The sequence below is a fragment of the Schistocerca americana genome, chromosome 11 (assembly GCF_021461395.2).
Source record: "Schistocerca americana isolate TAMUIC-IGC-003095 chromosome 11, iqSchAmer2.1, whole genome shotgun sequence".
Classification (NCBI taxonomy): domain Eukaryota; kingdom Metazoa; phylum Arthropoda; class Insecta; order Orthoptera; family Acrididae; genus Schistocerca; species Schistocerca americana.
In genome coordinates this window covers 118,865,496-118,885,466 of record NC_060129.1, presented here as the reverse complement: position 1 = coordinate 118,885,466, position 19,971 = coordinate 118,865,496, and the positions used below count along the sequence as shown (strand labels likewise).

At 42.9% G+C, this 19,971-nt stretch overlaps 1 protein-coding gene across 1 annotated transcript in view; it reads left to right on the top strand.

Moving 5' to 3' along the window:
* The window catches only part of LOC124553354 (pleckstrin homology domain-containing family G member 5-like), a 181,818-nt gene extending 164,785 nt beyond the window's left edge, over nt 1-17,033 (top strand). Inside the window, exons 15-16 of the mRNA XM_047127228.1 lie at nt 7,101-7,315; nt 16,830-17,033. Of these exons, the coding sequence (XP_046983184.1) occupies nt 7,101-7,315; nt 16,830-17,033 (419 nt within the window). The remainder of the gene's footprint in view (nt 1-7,100; nt 7,316-16,829) is intronic.
* Nucleotides 17,034-19,971: the final 2,938 nt, after the last annotated feature.

Sequence of the window (19,971 nt, the reverse complement as noted above, 5' to 3'; positions counted from 1 at the left end):
TTCCTGGTATTGTATGTATGAACTGGGTTGTTTGTTGGAAAAAGAGATATATTATTTACGACAAATTTCATTAAGAAGTAAATGTACTGAGAGGAAGTAGTTAGTATACCCAGTTCTTTGAAGAGGTTTCTGCAGAAGGTCCGTGAATTTACTCCACAAATAATACGTATTACACGCTTTTGGACCTTGAAAACTTTTGTTTGTCTTCAAGATTTACCCCCAAAATATTATCCCATATGACATTATGGAATGAAAGTATGCAAGCTTTTTCAGTTTTATGTTGCCTATGTCTGCTAACACTCGAATTGCAAATACAGATTTGTTAAGGCCTTTCTGCAATTCTGTGGTGTGCTCCTCCCAACTGAATTTATTATCAAGTTGTAATCCCAGGACTTTTAAGACTGTCAACCTCGAATATATGGTTCCATTTTTCCCCCCACTTCTTTTCCGCATGTGCACACAATGCAATTGGAGTACGTAGAACTGCTGCGGTTAAGTAACAAGTTGTTGTCAGCCATCTTGAACTTTGACGAAAAATTTGATGACAGTGTAATACCCCTTCTAGCGCTACGTCAAAGATCTTTGTCAAATATATTGGACGGAATATTGGATCACACCTTTGATCAAATCTTTGACAAAGAAATTTGATAGTGTAATACCGGCCTAACTGACCTGTCCACGTCGCGGAATTGGCAACGCTGTGTCTTCTGTGACTTGAATGCCGCTGATTTGCGTTCGGCTAGAGCGATGCGCGCGAAATGCATTCGTCATACTGCTGACTGTAGTAGCTCATGATCGGCTGTGGTTTTTCCCGAGTTTTCAATCTAAGAATGTAGATTAGCTCCTGTAATTCTACAAACCAAGTTTATTTCTCACAATCATATGCGAAATGAAATAAATGAAACGTAACACACAAACATTTCTCGCGAGTTACTGTTTAAAATGCAGACTGTGTTGCAGTCACATAGGTTTTACACTCGCCTTCCATGCCGTCTATTTCCTCTTTGCTATATAGCTCTTCTCATACGGATTATGGTGGTATCTACATCTACATCTACATTTATACTCCGCAAGCCACCCAACGGTGTGTGGCGGAGGGCACTTTACGTGCCACTGTCATTACCTCCCTTTCCTGTTCCAGTCGCGTATGGTTCGCGGGAAGAACGACTGTCTGAAAGCCTCCGTGCGCGCTCTAATCTCTCTAATTTTACATTCGTGATCTCCTCGGGAGGTATAAGTAGGCGGAAGCAATATATTCGATACCTCATCCAGAAACGCACCCTCTCGAAACCTGGCGAGCAAGCTACACCGCGATGCAGAGCGCCTCTCTTGCAGAGTCTGCCACTTGAGTTTATTAAACATCTCCGTAACGCTATCACGGTTACCAAATAACCCTGTGACGAAACGCGCCGCTCTTCTTTGGATCTTCTCTATCTCCTCCGTCAGACCGATCTGGTACGGATCCCACACTGGTGAGCAATACTCAAGTATAGGTCGAACGAGTGTTTTGTAAGCCACCTCCTTTGTTGATGGACTACATTTTCTAAGCACTCTCCCAATGAATCTCAACCTGGTACCCGCCTTACCAACAATTAATTTTATATGATCATTCCACTTCAAATCGTTCCGCACGCATACTCCCAGATATTTTACAGAAGTAACTGGTACCAGATCTCCATGTGCAGTTTAACACTAGAAAGTTTTGAATATCCGCACTCCGTTATAATGCGAATTAATGCTGGACATATTTCAGTGACAGTCATTTCAAATTTAAATTCTTTTACTTTGCATGTAAGTTATCGTAAATGATATAAGAGTGGCACAAAACGATGAATTTTGGATTGTTGTTGAAAGGGGGCTTCAAACGCGGTAATATACAAGTGGAAGCGTGTTTTTCGAGCATATTGTGGCGGTGTCAACTTTGAAGAGCCACAGACGGCAAACCATAATTGCCCGCATCTCGTGGTCGTGCGGTAGCGTTCTCGCTTCCCACGCCCGGGTTCCCGGGTTCGATTCCCGGCGGGGTCAGGGATGTTCTCTGCCTCGTGATGGGTGGGTGTTGTGTGCTGTCCTTAGGTTAGTTAGGTTTAAGTAGTTCTAAGGTCTAGGGGACTTATGACCACAGCAGTTGAGTCCCATAGTGCTCAGAGCCATTTGAACCATTTTTGTTAAAGATTTACTTTGTACAGTTTAAAGATAACCCTCAAATATTCGCAACAGAGGTACGCTTTTATCTGCAACACAGTTATTACTGGGGATACGCGCACTCGCGCAGACCTGTTACTATAAGCAGTGTTGTTTTCGAGTGAAAGCTGTGAGAGGATTATTAGCGCACAGATAAAAAAAATTAAAATAGGCAGCGCCTATAGTTTGCATGTTATGCTCGTTCTCTTCAATTCTCCTCCCTTCATTCCAGTATAAACGCTTGTTCACAAGTATCAACGAATGGCAGTGAAAATTGGCGAATTATCTATGAATACTCGTTTGCTGCAGTGTAAACGAGGTTTTACACTCGTTCACTTCGTTCGCTCTAGTATATACCAGGATTTAGAGGGACCGATGACCTAGCAGTTAGATGACGGCTATTATTCATTTATTTCACTGTTGCGATTTCAGCTCTAGAGCCATTTTCAAGTACCAATGGAAAGGTCTTGTAAGGTAATGCTTCTTAAATTGTTTACCAAATGTTACCACACTATGCTTTGCATTTTGTTATCCATATCTTATATTGGTTTCAGTTTTCACATTGCACACAAAAATGCCTCCACAGCCAAAATTACAATAGTGCAGTGAATAAACGGTTTAAAAAAGTCCAAATCGCAGCACAGATTTCATTTAAAAATTGTATGCTATGATTCTTGTACAGGAACGGCTGCCACGTTATATCAGAATATAAGATCGACAAAATTTAGATAGGATCGAATGCTTAGGGATCTTTATTAATTCTTACTCGTAACTAATTTATTGATTTATCTGAATTTGAAATCCACTCTCGTAACCTTTCTTTATCTTTGACGGGAAATCTGAACACTGTTAGTTCAGGATTTGTCCATCTACTCCTTCCACAGTTGATATACTCGCACGCCCTCGACATGACGACTCGATCCACTACCACCGGTATGTCAGTAACAGCTAGTGGTGGGGAGCTCGTGAATGAGTCGTTCAAATGAACGCTTCACTCCAGTGAAGTGTGAACTAACCACTCAATTTCAATGAACTGGTACTTCAAACTCTCCACAGATAGCACACTCCACACTTTTTTTCTAGTTCGTTCACTCACTCTCTTCCCCTCTCCCTCCCCCACTACATTGGCGCTACGTCACTCATTCTCCCTTCACTTCAGTCCTCCCTCTACTGCCTGTCGACGAATCGCGCGGTGAAATACACTTACAACAACAGTTGCACTTTGCTTTCCCATCACCTAAATCGGGGAAGAAACCCCAAATTTCACTACTTCTACGCGATCGCGAGTTGCTAGCCATTGTATAAGCGTGAACAGACACAAAAATTGCTTTCCCAATAAAATAAAGAGGGATTTTACCTGAAATCGTACCAATGACTACAGGTGACAGTTTACGTTTTGAATTTAGAGGGTTATTATTCTCAACAAAAATAAAATCTACAGGAAAACTTCTGAATAATTACTTAACGTAGGTATATAAACTTTGTGACAGTGGTAAACATACTCATTCTATTTTGGATTAAATTTTAAAAGGAGCATAAAATTGGACTTAATTTCGTTAGTAGCCCTAGTTTTCAGTCCATAAACACAACAAATAAGGTTTCACTTGGCAGATGAAGACTCTTTTTGGCGCTTCATGAAAAAATGTCGAGCAAGGTTAAACGTAATACCTTCTTTATATGTGACAGGCTTCTCTATTTATCTTTCCTTTGTCCCCTTCGACCATGCTGTATTTAAGTTACCTCAGACGCTGTAAGACGCAAAACGTTACGTGGACGTTACTTCATAGTTCGGCCATCTGTTGGTAAAATTATGAAGTATTACGAAGCTTTATTGTACGAGCGAGGCGAAGCGAGCGTAGCCGCGGCTGAGCGGCGAACTGGCAACTTCGCCAGGCTTCCGTACTTCATGAATGAACTACTTCATTTGAACGCTTCACGACAAAGAGTGAAATGAATGAAGGACTTCACGGGAATGAACGAGTTCGACCCATCTATAGTAACAGCTGTACTTCACAGTCCCCAAATGGTGGAAAGCTGCATGCGTTCGGACGATGTTGCCACATATTTCACAGAACGGAGTGCCATCTAGTGGTTGGTGCCACAAGTAAGGGTGTGACGCTGTTGCCGCCTGGTGGTTGTTCCCTGACAAGGGTTATCTGCTAGACCAAGCGATTGGGCAATCTGAAACTTCCTGGCAGATTAAAACTGTGTGCCCGACCGAGACTCGAACTCGGGACCTTTGCCTTCCGCGGGCAAGTGCTCTACCTACTGAGCTACCGAAGCACGACTCACACCCGGTACTCACAGCTTTACTTCTGCCAGTACCTCGTCTCCTACCTTCCAAACTTTACAGAAGCTCTCCTGCGAACCTTGCAGAACTAGCACTCCTGAAAGAAAGAGCACTTGCCCGCGAAAGGCAAAGGTCCCGAGTTCGAGTCTCGGTCCAGCACACAGTTTTAATCTGCCAGGAAGTTTCATATCAGCGCACACTCCGCTGGAGAGTGAAAATCTCATTCTGGAAACTTCCCCCAGGCTGTGGCTAAGCCATGTCTCCGCAATATCCTTTCTTTCAGGAGTGCTAGTTCTGCAAGGTTCGCAGGAGAGCTTCTGTTAAGTTTGGAAGGTAGGAGACGAGGTACTGGCAGAAGTAAAGCTGTGAGTACTGCGCGTCAGTCGTGCTTCGGTAGCTCAGTTGGTAGAGCACTTGCCCGCGAAAGGCAAAGGTCCCGAGTTCGAGTCTCGGTCGGGCACACGGTTTTAATCTGCCAGGAAGTTTCATATCAGCGCACACTCCGCTGAAGAGTGAAAATCTCATTCTGACTGGGCAATCTGTTTCTTACGTGATCTGGGGTATAATCTAACTTCTGCACCATTTCAGTGCAGTAATGTGTTGATTGTAAATAAGTATTACAGTAATTATATTACATGTTTATTACCTTATAAATAAATAAAAAACTTTTTTATTTTAAATTCAGTGCATTAGTATTTGTAAAATGACTCTTAGTGTTCATTAAAAAATGACGATCATTCCACTTGGGACCTGTGGAATGGTACATTAGCTTATTTATTTTAGTTGTAAATATTTGTCATGTATTATTGTTTTTTTGACATGTTCCACATCCTGGAGGACCTCCTCACTACGGATCAATTAGAATGAAAGTAAATCTAATGTAATCTAAAAAAGTATTGTGATCGTATGTGATCTTGATTGTTGTCGTGACTGCGATCACTGTTGTGGCCATTTACGCAATCATGATCATTTTAGTGATCTTTGATAATCGTGATTATGACTGTGGTTGTTATCTTTACAGTAGTGTGGCCATTGACACGAGTGTGGTTCTGATCATTATTATGAATAGGCTAATGACGACTATCGTGATTATGACCACATTCATCATAGTAAAATGTTAATGTCGAGTGACTAGGGCCTCCCATCGGGGAGACCTTTCGCTGGGTGCAAGTCTTTCGGTTCGACACCGCTTCGGCGATTTGCGCGTCGATGGGGATAACATGATGACGAATGGGACAACACGACACCCTGTACCTTAGTGGAGAAAATCTCCGACCCATCCGGGAATCTAACCCGGGCCCTTAGGATTGACTTTCTGTCACGCTGACCACGCAGCTACCGAGGGTGGATATTTATCATAGTGATTTACTAATGATCATAATGATTGTCATTATCATTTAGTGACCAGCTGTGTGGCTGGATTGAAGAGTTTTTAGCAAACAGAACACAGCATGTTGTTATCAATGGAGAGACGTCTACAGACGTTAAAGTAACCTCTGGCGTGCCACAGGGGAGTGTTATGGGACCATTGCTTTTCACAATATATATAAATGACCTAGTAGATAGTGTCGGAAGTCCCATGCCGCTTTTTGCGGATGATGCTGTAGTATACAGAGTAGTTTAAGCATTAGAAAATTGTAGCGAAATGCAGGAAGATCTGCAGCGAATAGGCACTTGGTGCAGGGAGTGGCAACTGACCCTTAACATAGACAAATGTAATGTATTGCGAATACATAGAAAGAAGCATCCTTTATTGTATGAACATATGATAGCGGAACAAACACTGGTAGCAGTTACTTCTGTAAAATATCTGGGAGTATGCGTGCGGAACGATTTGAAGTGGAACGATCATATAAAATTAATTGTTGGTAAGGCGGGTACCAGGTTGAGATTCATTGGGAGAGTCCTTAGAAAATGTAGTCCATCAACAAAGGAGGTGGCTTACAAAACACTCGTTCGACCTATACTCGAGTATTGCTCATCAGTGTGGGATCCGTACCAGATCGGGTTGACGGAGGAGATAGAGAAGATCCAAAGAAGAGCGGCGTGTTTCGTCACAGGGTTATTTGGCAACCGTGATAGCGTTACGGAGATGTTTAGCAAACTCGAGTGGTAGACTCTGCAAGAGAGGCGCTCTGCATCGCGGTGTAGCTTGCTCGCCAGGTTTCGAGAGGGTGCGTTTCTGGATGAGGTATCGAATATATTGCTTCCCCCTACTTATACCTCCCGAGGAGATCACGAATGTAAAATTAGAGAGATTCGAACGCGCACGGAGGCTTTCAGACAGTCGTTCTTCCCGCGAACCATACGCGACTGGAACAGGAAAGGGAGGTAATGACAGTGGCACCTAAAGTGCCCTCTGCCACACACCGTTGGGTGGCTTGCAGAGTATAAATGTAGATGTAGATTATGACTTTGGTCATTATTGTGATCATGCTTTGAGCATTATGGTGAATTTCCTTGTGTTATTATGATGATTATAATGATCATCATCACCACTGCAAAAAAATTTTATGGCTTTCACTGCCAGATGCACTGACTGGTACGAGATCGAAGACCGCTGAACCATAAAGTGAAAATATTGTAAGCAGTAGCAGTTGAGCTTGTGTTGTGTAATGTTTTGAAGGGGTTTCACCGCCAAGTGACGAGAAGCCGTCCCCGGGGGATTACCCTGCTGAAGATGGCAGAGGACCGCCTCAACAGCTACTCCAGTCTCCAGGCGCTGGTCCCGTCGATGTCGGTGTCACCAGCGCCGCTGATGGTGGCAACGGCAATGGCAAGAGAGCCGGTCGCACCGACAACCGGAGGTACAAGACTGCCGGGGCCATAGACGACATCAAGGTAGGTCTCTCCGCCCTCCCCTATCTTGCCTCTAAATGACATATGTTGGTATTCATAATTGTTTTTAGAAATGGCGAAAAATTTAAGTGTCTCTGGCTACTGGTAGAGGAAGTTGGGCCAATAAATAGTCATAAGCGCCAGAATACTGCATACCGTTTCATATTTCGCGCGTGTGCTTTTCTTGAAGATCTCGTTGATGACATTTGATTCAGTTTTTCCGTGGCCAATGGTTAGTGTACTACAACAAGTGCAAGTGTGTATGTCTACATCTACATCTACATCTACATCTACATGATTACTCTGCAATCCACATTTAAGTGCTTGGCAGAGGGTTCATCGAACTACAGTCATACTATCTCCCTGCCATTCCACTCCCGAACAGCATGCGGGAAAAGCGAACACCTAAACCTTTCTGTTCGAGCTCTGATTTCTCTTATTTTATTTTGATGATCATTCTTACCTATGTAGGTTGGGCTCAACAAAATATTTTCGCATTCGGAAGAGAAAGTTGGTGACTGAAATTTCGTAAATAGATCTCGCCGCGACGAAAAGCGTCTTTGCTTTAATGACTTCCATCCCAACTCGCGTATCATATCTGCCACACTCTCTCCCCTATTACGTGATAATACAAAACGAGCTGCCCTTTTATGCACCCTTTCGATGTCCTCTGTCAATGAAACCTGGTAAGGATCCCACACCGCGCAGCAATATTCTAACAGAGGACGAACGAGTGTAGTGTAAGCTGTCTCTTTAGTGGACTTGTTGCATCTTCTAAGTGTCCTGCCAGTGAAACGCAACTTTTGGCTCGCCTTCCCCACAATATTATCTATGTGGTCTTTCCAACTGAAGTTGTTCGTAATTTTAACACCCAGGTACTTAGTTGAATTGACAGCCTCGAGAATTGTACTATTTCTTTTGGAACTCGTGTGGATCACCTCGCACTTTTCGTTATTTAGCGTCAACTGCCACCTGCCACACCATACAGCAATCTTTTCTAAATCGCTTTGCAACTGATACTGGTCTTCGGATGACCTTACTAGACGGTGAATTACAGCATCATCTGCGAACAACCTCAGAGAACTGCTCAGATTGTCACCCAGGTCATTTATATAGATCAGGAACAGCAGAGGTCCCAGGACGCTTCCCTGGGGAACACCTGATATCACTTCAGTTTTACTCGATGATTTGCCGTCTATTACTACAAACTGCGACCTTCCTGACAGGAAATCACGAATTCAGTCGCACAACTGAGACGATACCCCATAGGCCTGCAGCTTGATTAGAAATAGCTTGTGAGGAACGGTGTCAAAAGCTTTCCGGAAATCTAGAAATTCGGAATCAACTTGAGATCCCTGTCGATAGCTGCAGAATTATTTCAAACTACACTAGATTCAGGACTTCTTAGCAGACAGAACTCAGCATCTCATTTACTACAGAAGGCGCTCGATATATGTTAAGGCAATTTCAGGAGTACCTCAAGGCTATGTTTTAGGGGTGCTATTGTTTACAATACAGGGTGATCCTAAATGCCACCGACAAAATTCTGGAGGTTGTTTTAGGATGTCTTTTGAGTGTTTAGCTATAATGGACCTGTAGTCACAGGGCAATAACATAATTATAACATATTTAATTAAGTTTGTTGTCCCAGTTACAGAATGCAGCGTATTGGGACAGATCTGAGACAGACATAAAAGTACTGTGACGTGGTTGCCATCACTGTGCAAACTTAACTGTGTGGTTTTCTGACAGTTTTCCATTCCCGTTAGTGTACTTACACACAAAGTGTATACTGGTCAACTCTACATCTGCATCTACAACCAAACTCCACAAGCCAAGCCACTTTGTAGTGTATGGCAGAGGGTACCTTGTACCACTACCACACATACCTTTCCTGTTCCTCACGCAAATCGAGTGGGGGAAAAGCGACTGATTGCGTACTTGTGTACTAAGGGTGGGAAAGGCAGACCAGTTAAAACTGATACCAGTATTTTACTTCCGAATAACTGGGAATTTTTGGTACTTGTCTGCTCTAAGTTATAACAAGTTTTTATTTTTCGCCCATAACAAGATAAAAAGACCGAAATATCAATTAGTCATTGCAGGTGAGCTGCAATTTTTCGATTTTATAATGCCTTTTGCAATGAACGACTAATTTTTATTTGTAAAATTTGCATTGCTTTCAATATTGCGTTATTATAGAAAATGGGAAAAGTGGTAAGGGCTATTTTAATAACAATGCCAACGGAAACGAGCAGGAAATGCATGGCATAAGAATTGGCATAGCATTGCTGAGACAATAATACAGTGTGTTTGAAAAAGAACTCCGTAGTGGTAATGTGTCCTAGAATCTGTACAAAGTGACATACACTATTCTAGTTTGTGGTGTTTGATTCATCAACTCTCCAAGTTTGCCACCCCTGCAGTTGGCAGGCCTGCTTGACCTTGAGACGGCACCAGTGCTGTTTTTTTCCCTCTGTTCCCTCATTTCAGTCCAGGTGTGCGTACAGTGCAGAGCAACTCAGGAGCAACGTGTACTCCGCAACAGAAAGCCCAATGTGTTATTTGGCTTGTGAAACATGAGTGAGTTATAACAGTGCAACGTAATTTTAGACGTTACTATGGTGGTGAATGAGCTACAGCAAATAGTATCCCTCATTGGCCAAAGTCTTTCAAGGTTTGTTTACTGTGACATGTTGACAGAGTATGTCTTTCTCCAAATGGACGATATTCAGACGGAAAAGGGACTTGTGTTTTCCCAAGATGGCGCCCCATCTTATTACAGTCATGTCTGTGCAGCGCTTGACCCTCCCTTTCCAGGAAGGTAGATAGGTAGGGCTGGCCCAATACCTTGGCTACCACGAAGCCCAGGCTTAACCCCACTGGAGTTTTTCTTTTGGAGCCACATAAAAAATGTTGTGTACAGTGAAAAGATCAGAGACGTCAATCATTCACGGGAAAGAATCATTGCAGCAGTTGGGACAGCTACACATGAAATGTTGGTGAATACGTGGCGAGAAGTAGAATATCGTCTCGACGTGGGCAGGGCAACAAATGGATCCGACATTGAAGTCTACAAACCCTAAACAAAACTTGAAGCAATTCTCTTTCACGATATGTACTTATTGATGTAATTTTTTATTAATTTCCTGATTAAATTTATACTTAAAACCGGAGAGTTCTTTTTAAAACACCCTGTGTATCTGTTACAGTGTGGCATGGCCGAATGGTTCAAATGGCTCTGAGCACTATGCGACTTAACTTCTGAGGTCATCAGTCCCCTAGAACTTAGAACTACTTAAACCTAACTAACCTAAGGACATCACACACATCCATGCCCGAGGCAGGATTCGAACCTGCGACCGCAGCGGTCACGCAGTTCCAGACTGAAGCGCCTAGAACCGTTCGGCCACACCGGCCGGCTGACATGGCCTATTAGTGGTGTGCATGCACGTGCACTGTGCAAGACTTGTCCCAGATCATGGATTTGCACTTTCTCACTATCGTCTTCGGACATCAGTTGTACTACAGACCGGCGCCATCCCTAATGTAGAGGTTCTTGTAAAGTGCAGTATCAGTGAAGTATCATACAATGCTCCATTTACTTTAAAAGATGAAAAAACTGGAGGAGCCACAACGAATTTGTGATACAATGTAAGGAGAAAACTTAAAAATTAACAGTTCATTCATAGTTTGCAATAAAAACAGAAAGTAGCTGACCTGCTGCCATTGCCCATTGTAAGTACTCGCTAACAGTACATAGTGGCTCGCCTTTCATGCATTATTTTAAAAAAAATTGTGACTAATGCCCTTCTGGCCTGTTATTTATTTTATACGTGACATGTAAGTACAGCCTCTATCTTCTACGAGGTGTGGCTAGAAAAAAACCGGACTAGTACTGGTGAAACAATAAAACGAATGCAATAAGGCTGAAAGTCGCGTGGCCTGTCACGTGACTCTAGCTCCGCCTACTGCTCGAGTTTCATCTGCCTCCTGCACTCAGTCTGCCCGTGGCGTCTGTTTTAAGTAGTTGACGTTTTGTCTGTGCGTCGGAAAATGTTGAGTGTACAGAAAGAACAGCGTGTTAACATCAAATTTTGTTTCAAACTAGGAAAATCTGCAAGTGAAACGTTTGTAATGTTACAACAAGTGTACGGCGATGATTGTTTATCGCGAACACAAGTGTTTGAGTGGTTTAAACGATTTAAAGATGGCCGCGAAGACACCAGTGATGACACTCGCATTGGCAGACCATTGTCAGCAAAAACTGATGCAAACATTGAAAAAATCGGTAAACTTGTTCGACAAGATCGCCGTTTAACAGTCAGAGCAGTGTCTGAGTTAACAGGAGTTGACAAGGAAAGAGTTAGGCAGATTCTTCATGAAAGTTTCAACATGAACAAAGTGTGTTCAAAAATGGTTCCAAAGTGTCTCACAATTGAACAGAAGGAACGCCGAAGAATGATTTGTTCTGACATCCTGGAAAACATTGAAAGTGATCCCACCTTCTTACAAAATGTTATTACTTGCGATGAATCGTGGTTTTTTACTTACGATCCCGAAACTAAATGCCAGTCGATGCATTGGAAAACTCCTGGTTTTCCACGACAAAAAAAAGCACGAATGTCAAAATCGAAATTCAAGGCAATGATGGTTGTTTTTTTTTTTTTTGACATCAAAGGGACTGTGCACTTTGATTGGGTACCAGATGGACAAACAGTGAATCAGCATTACTGCATTAGCGTCCTGGCTACCCTACGTGAGCGAGTACGGAGAAAACGGAACGATTTGTGGAGAAAAAAAGTCATGGATCCTTCACCAAGACAATGCCCCATCTCACAGTGCGTTGTCAGTGAAGACGTTTTTGGCAAAACACAACATTCCCATCTTAGATCATCCACCCTACTCACCTGATTTGGCCCCCTGTGACTTTTTTCTTTTCCCTAAAGTCAAGTCAGCTTTGAAAGGAACTGGATTTGAGACTGTTGAAGCAGTAAAAGAAAAAGCGACGGAAGTAATGTATGGACTTACCGAAAATGATCTGCAGCATTGCTATGAACAGTGGAAAATTCGTATGGAGCAGTGTAGAGACCGAGGAGGAGAGTACATTGAAGGAGATAACATGAAATTGTAAATAATTGTAAATAAATGTTTTTTCCAGCATCAGTCCGGTTTTTTTCTAGCCGCACCTCGTATTGCCGCGCGGGATTAGGAAAGCGGTCTGAGGCGCTGCAGTCATGGACTGTGCGGCTGGTCCCGGCGGAGGTTCGAGTCCTCCCTCGGGCACGGGTGTGTCTGTTTGTCCTTAGGATAACTTAGGTTAAGTAGTATGTAAGCTTAGGGGCTGATGACCTTAGCAGTTAAGTCCCAAAAGATTTTACACACATTTGAACAATTCTGTCTTGTATTGTTAGTGAGTACTTACACTTTTATATACAAATTTTCTTTTCCCACTAATTTGTAATTACGTTATACGCCACTTTAAACATTTAAATTCTGATGAAGGCACTCTTAGAAGTGTTGAAACCTGGTTAAGAAGACTAAAAATTGTGATTGAGGGCTCATTTGTTTCAACTGTAACTCATACAAAGTCCCAGTCTTTAGGCCGTCCAATCTAATCACTTTCACGAATGAGGAATGATGAGGACAACACCAACACCCAGTACACAAGTAGAGAAAATCCCCAACCCATTCGGGAATCGAACCCGTGACCCCATGATCCAGAACAGAGTTACAACTTTTGATGTCCTCCTAATGAAACGATGGCGGGACATAGCTATTCGCAAGCGTGTGGAGGGACTAGGGATGGGGATTATTGCTGAAATGATCCGTTTTCGGTTACATCGGTGTTTTCCAACGGCAGTTTACCCGAGTGTTAAAACGCTCTAAATAATCGGTTTCTGAAATAACCGATTTTTGGTTTCATAATCCTGTTGTATCCTATAGTAAATGTAGAAATCGAACAAAGATTGAAAAATTTTGTTTCCGTCAATTGCAAGATACAAAGAAGCAAAATATTAAATTAAATAGGCCAATAAAAGAAAACTTATTACTACGACCATTCGGTGCATTTTTCGAGAAGCGATAAATTGTTTAATACTACAAAAAAGTATCCAGTATTCTCCTATTGATTCTAATTTTTTGAAACTCTACGCAAAATTCGTTTTGTAACCAGGGATCATACCACCATTTGGTCATTACGAATAGTCAGTGCTGAAGAGCGAAAACTGACGTTGAAGAACTGTATTTTTCGTGTTAATTTCTGCGTTCTCAAGGTTTTACAAGCACATAAGGCATATTATGTAGAGATAAGCAGCACATAAGCTGCTTTCTACTTTTATTGTGAACTATGAATGAAATGTGAAGTTTAAAGTTTTCTCCTCATGTGATGTGGCAAGACTGTTGAGTCTCCTCCCGTTTTTAATCGTTTAAAGCAAATGGAGCATTGTACTTCATTGACCTGTAGTTTGTTAAATATTTCCACATCAGCTGTGGTGTCGTTCTCTAATACACTTAAATGTCCAACGTAGACAAATGGTTCAAATGGCTCTGAGCACTACAGGACTTAACTTCTGAGGTCATCAGTCCCCTAGAACTTAGAACTACTTAAACCTACCTAACCTAAGGACATCACACACATCCATGCCCGAGGCAGGATTCGAACCTGCGACCGTAGCGGTCGCGCGGTTCCAGACTGTAGCGCCTAGAACCGCACGGCCACCCGGCCGGCTCCAACGAGAAACCATGCAGATGGGGCGAGTCGTGCACATGAATGTACACACATGCCATCTAATAGGCCACACCACATGGTAACAGGTGCATTGTTGCCTCAACAATGCTGTACCAGTTCATATGCCAAAGTTTGTTGCTCGTTCTGTTAGCATTGTTATTATAATAGCACTGATCGCTTTTCCCATTTTCTATAATAACGCAAATTTACAAAGCAATGAAAATTTTGAAAATTAAATTTACTCGTTTCTTTTTTTTAAATGCCATCTAATAGACCACACCACATGGTAACAGGTACATTGTTGTCTCGCAATGCCGTACCAATTCTTATGCCATATGTTTGTTGCTCGTTCTGTTAGCATTGTTATTATAATAGCACTGATCACTTTTCACGTTTTCTAGAATAACGCAAATTTACAAAGCAATGGAAATTTTGAAAATCAAAATTACTCGTTTCTTTTTTTAAAAAGGTTTATTTAAAAACCAAAAATTTTTGCATTGCTGCTGCGGCTAATTCATATTTCGGTTTTTTACCTGGTTATTAGCAAAATATAAAAAAACACCTGTTACAACTCAGGGCAAAAAAAACATAAAAGACCGGTTATTCAAAACTAAAATACCTGTATCGGCTTTAACCAGTCGGTTCTTCCCTTTCATAGGAGGGAGACAAGAAACAAACAAAAATATCTCGTTTTTTGAATGAGTAGTTCATCTGCTACAAACTATTAAGTAGAGTAGACTGCATGTTAATGTACTATGACCCTAAAAATGTACTTTTAACTTTAATAAACCAACATAAAACACTCCGTCTTCAGGCCGCAAGTGGCCCGTCGGGACCATCCGACCGCCGTGTCATCCTCAGCTGAGGATGCAGACAAGAGGGGCGTTTGGTCAGCACACCGCTCTCCCGGTCGTTACGATGGTTTTCTTTGACCGGAGCCGCTACTGTCCAGTCGAGTAGCTCCCCAACTGCCATCACGAGGCTGAGTGCAGCCCGAAAAAGGGCAACAGCGCATGGCGGCCCCGATGGTCACCCATCTAAGTGCCAGCCACGCCCGACAGCGCTTAACTCCGGTGATCTGGCGCAGTATCCACGGCGGCAAGGTCGTTGCCAAAGAACATAAGCGTAACCTAAAAAGTGATTTTTTAACTCGTTTGACCTTCCAAAAATATGTACTGAAATTACAATACAAAATATTGTAGTACACATTAGGTGAGACTAGTTTAAGCGAAAGAAAATGTTCTCCGAAATGGCTTCCCCCCCAGTGTAGTTCGGTTAGCTGGGATTGTACAGTCTGTCTCTTTTTCAAAGAAACATCTCACTTCACGAAACATTCAGCTACACTGAGGAAACAAAAGTCATCCGACTCCTCGTAATGTCGCGCCGGGTCTCCTTTTGCCCGGGCTACTACAGCAACTCGACTTGGCATGGACTCAACAAGTCGTTAGAAGTCCCATGCAGAAGTACTGAGCAGTCCTGCCTTTAAAGCCGTCCATAATTCCGAAAGTGTTGCAGGTTCAGGATTTTGACCACGAAATGAACTCTCGATTATGTCCCATAAATGTTCGGTGGGGTTCGTGTCGGGTGATTTGGGTGGCCAAATGATTCGTTCAAACTGCCCAAGTGTTTTTGAAACCAGTGACGAACAGTTGTGGCCTGGTGACATTCTCATCCATAAAAATTCCGTCATTGTTTGGGAACATAAATTCCATGGATGGCTGCACATGGTCTTTAATTAGCCGATCATAACCACTTCCAGTCAATGATTGGTTCTGTTGGACCAGAGGACCCAGTCCATTCCTTGTAAACACAACCAGCACCACCATGGAGCCAGCACCGGTTTTCACAGTGCATCGTTGACAATGTGGGTCCATTGCTTCGTGCGGGCTGTGCCACACTCGAATTCTACCATCAGCTGTTACCATCTGAAATCAGTAGTGATGTGACCAGGCCACGGCTTTCCAGTCATTCAGGGACCAACCGCTATGGTCACGAGCCCAGGAGAGGCAGTGCAGGTGATGTTGCACTGACAGCGAAGGCACGTCTGCTGCGGTAGCCCATCAACACCACATTTCGCCGCATTGTCCTAGCGGGTTCAGTAGTCTTACATCCTACATTGATTTCTGAGGTTATATCACGCAGGTGTTGCTTGTCTGTTAGCACTAACAACTCTACTCTGCTCTCGGTCGTTAAGTGAAGCCGATCAGTCACTGTGTTGTCCACCAGATTTGGTGTCCTCTGCACATTCTTGGAACTGTGGATCTTGTAATATTGAATTTCCTAACGATTTCCGAAACGGAATGTCCCATGCGACTAGGTCCAGTTACCAGTCCGCGTTCAAAGTCTATTATTCCCTCCGTGGAGCCATAATCATGTCGGAAATCTTTTCACATGAATCGCCTGAGTATAGTCCACGGCTCGTGGTCTTGCGGTAGCGTTCTCGCTTCCCGCGCACGGGGTCCTGGGTTCGATTCCCGGCGGGGTCAGGGATTTTCTCTGCCTCGAGATGACTGGGTATTATGTGTCTTTCATCATCATTTCATCCTCATTACCTCGCAAGTTGCCGTAGTGGCGTTAAAGAACTTGTGGAGCGGCGGCCGAACCGCCCCGCGAGGGGTCTCCTGGCCACCAATGCCATATGCTCATACATTCATACCTGAGTACAAATGACAGCCCCGCCAGTGCACTGACCATTTATACCGTGTTTACGCGATATTACCATCTGTGTACGTTCATATGTGTGAAGAGGGTGTAATGTGAGTCGTGCATGCGTGTGTCTTGTTTCAGAAACAGGAGTCGCGCGACTGCAGCATCCACAAGCGGCTGTCCTGGAACTGCGGCCGCCAGCAGCAGCAGCCGGGGGCGGCGGGGGCGGCTGCGGTCGTGGGGGTGGGCAGCGGGGGCGGCAGCCAGGAGAGCGTGCGCTCGTCCAGCGGCGTCAGCTCCGGGGGCAGCGCCGGCTGCCTGCTGCCACAAGGTACGCTTGCCTGAAGATGCCTTCGCGCGCTGCTGCCGAAACGTCTCCCCCTCAACCTATCGAACAGTTTCATGCCAATCGCCGAATAGTCTTACGCCAGTCACCGAACAGTTTTAAGCCAATCGTCCAATAGTTCTATGCCAATTGCCGAACAGTTTTATGCCAGTCACCGAACAGTTTTATGCCAGTCGCAAAAGAGTTTTACACCAGTCACCGAACATTTTTATGCCAGTCACCATCTCTCCATATCTACATCTACTCGTCTACTTTGCACATCGTACTTCAGTGCCTATCAGTTCATCGAAGCCGCTCAGGGTTAGCCGAACGGTCTCAGGCGCTGCAGTCATGGACTGTGTGACTGGTCCCGGCGGAGGTTCGAGTCCTCCCTCGGCCATGGGTGTGTGTGTTTGTCCTTAGGATAATTTAAGTTAAGTAGTGTGTAAGCTTAGGGACTGATGACCTTAGCAGTTAAGTCCCATAAGATTTCACACACATTTGAACAAGTTCATCGAACCACCTTCACAATAATTCTCTATTATTCTACTTTCGAACAGTGCACATAGAAAACAAGCACCACATGCGGGCTCTGTTTTCCCTTATTTCACTATGATGATACCGTCTCCATGTGTTGCCCAGCGTAATCAAAATATTTTCGCATTTGGAAGAGTAAGTTGGTGGTTGACATTTCGTGAGGAGATCCCATCCCAACGAGAGATGTCTTTGTTTTAATGGCGTCCACAGGAAATCCTGTACCACGTCACTGACACTCTCTCCTCTATTTATTGATAATGCAAAATGTGCTGCCCTTCTTTGAACTTTCCCAATGCACTCTGTGAATCCTATCAGGTAAGGATCCCACACCAAACAACACTACTCCAAAAGAGGAGGGTAAGCGTAGTGTAGGCAGTCTCTTCAGTAAATCTGTGGTATTTTCTAATTGTTTTGCCAATAGAACGCAGTCTTGGCTACGTGTTGTCCACATTTTCTGTGTGTTTTTTATAATTAAGCTGTTCGTAATTGCAATTCCTATGTATTTATTTGAATGTATGGCCTATGGACTTGATGGATTCATCGTGTAACCGGACTTTAAACAGTTCCTTTCAGCACATGACCTCACAATTTTCTTATTTTTCGATTGCCAATTGTCGCACCATACAGATGTCTCTCCTAAATCGTTCTGTAATTTGTTTTGGTCTTCTGGTGACTTTATTAGACGATAAACGTTAGCATCATCTGCAAACTACCCAAGATGGCTGTTCAGAACGTCTCCTAAATCATTCATATAGAAAGGAACACCCCAGGGCCTATTACTTTACCTTGGGGAACGCCAAAAATCACTTGTGTTTTGCTCGATGACTTTCCATCAGTTACTACGAAATGTGACCTCTCTGACAGAAAATCACAGATCTAGTCGCATAACTGAGATGATTTCTACAAGCATGCAATTTAATTAAATGGCCAATGTCAAAATACTCAGACTAGTCAACAAGAGGTTCGCGAACATACACCCCGTATTATTGCCCGAACTGCCCATTTCTGAGCCAAAAATATAGTTTTAGAATGGGAACAGTTACTCCAAAATATAATACCATGCGACATAAGCGAATGAAAATAAGCAAAGTAGACTAATTTTCTTGTCGGACGATCACTTACTTCAGATACCGTTTGAATAGTAAAAATGGCAGCATTAAATCTTCGAGCAAGATCCAGAACGTGGACTTTCCACAACAGTTTACTATATATCTGAACACCTAAAAAATCTCGACTGATCAGTTTCAGTAAACATATGCCAATTATGTAAACTTAAAACATCGGGTTTTGTTGAATTGTGTGTTAGAAACTGTAAAAACTGTATCTTACTGTGATTTAGTGTTTGTTTATTTTGACAAGCTATGAACCTAGGTCATGAACTGCACTATTTGGAATGAGCCAATGTTGCACACAACATCCTTTACTACTAAGCTAGTGTCACAGCAAACAGCAATATTTTAGAGTTAACTGTAATACTAGAGGGCATTTCATTTATATAGATAAGGAACAGGAGTGGCCCCTACACTGATCCCTGTGGCACCCCCCCCCCCCCCCCATTTGACTGTACCCCACTCAGACCCCACATCACAGCCATTCTCAACACTGTGAGTAATGACCTTTTGCTGTCTGTTGTTGAAGTAAGAGATGAACCAGATGTGAGCTACTCCCCATACTGCTTAATGGTCCAACTTCTGGAGCAATATTTTGTGATCAACACAATCAAACACCTTAGTTAAATCAAAAAATATGCCTAACATTCGAAACGTGTTGTTTAACCCATCTAGTACCTCACAGAGAAAATAAAATACAGCATTTTTATTTGTTAAATGAATTCTAAAGTCGCTATACATTTGATAGCAAATTATGTGATATAAAATGATCAATGGTCCTTACATACACAGTCTTTCCAACGACTTTAGCAAACACTGATGGCATAGAAATAGGTCATTAACACTTTCTCCCTTTTCATGAAGCGGCTTTACTACTGAGTACTTAAATCGTTCAGGAAACTGACCATTTCTAAAGGAAAAATTACAAATATGGTTAACTGCAGGGCTAACATGTGAAGCACAGTACTTTAATATTCTGCTAGGCATTCCACCAAATTCATGAGAGTCCTTAGTCTTCAGTGATTTAATTATTGACTCAATCGCCCTGTATCACAGAGTAGTATTTCAGACACCAATGTCGGAAAGGCATTTGCCAAGACAGTTATACAATTCCCTGTAGAAACTAAATATTTATTTTATTCACCAGCAATGATCAGAAAATGATTGTTAAATACTATCTTTCAGTAATTTTACAATGTCAGGAAACGTTGATATTAATAAATAAATTAATAACTTTGGCATAACCAAAGATGTACCATTTTACGTGAACCATACTCACACTCATGGAGGTAAGAATAAGGGGAGATGGCGC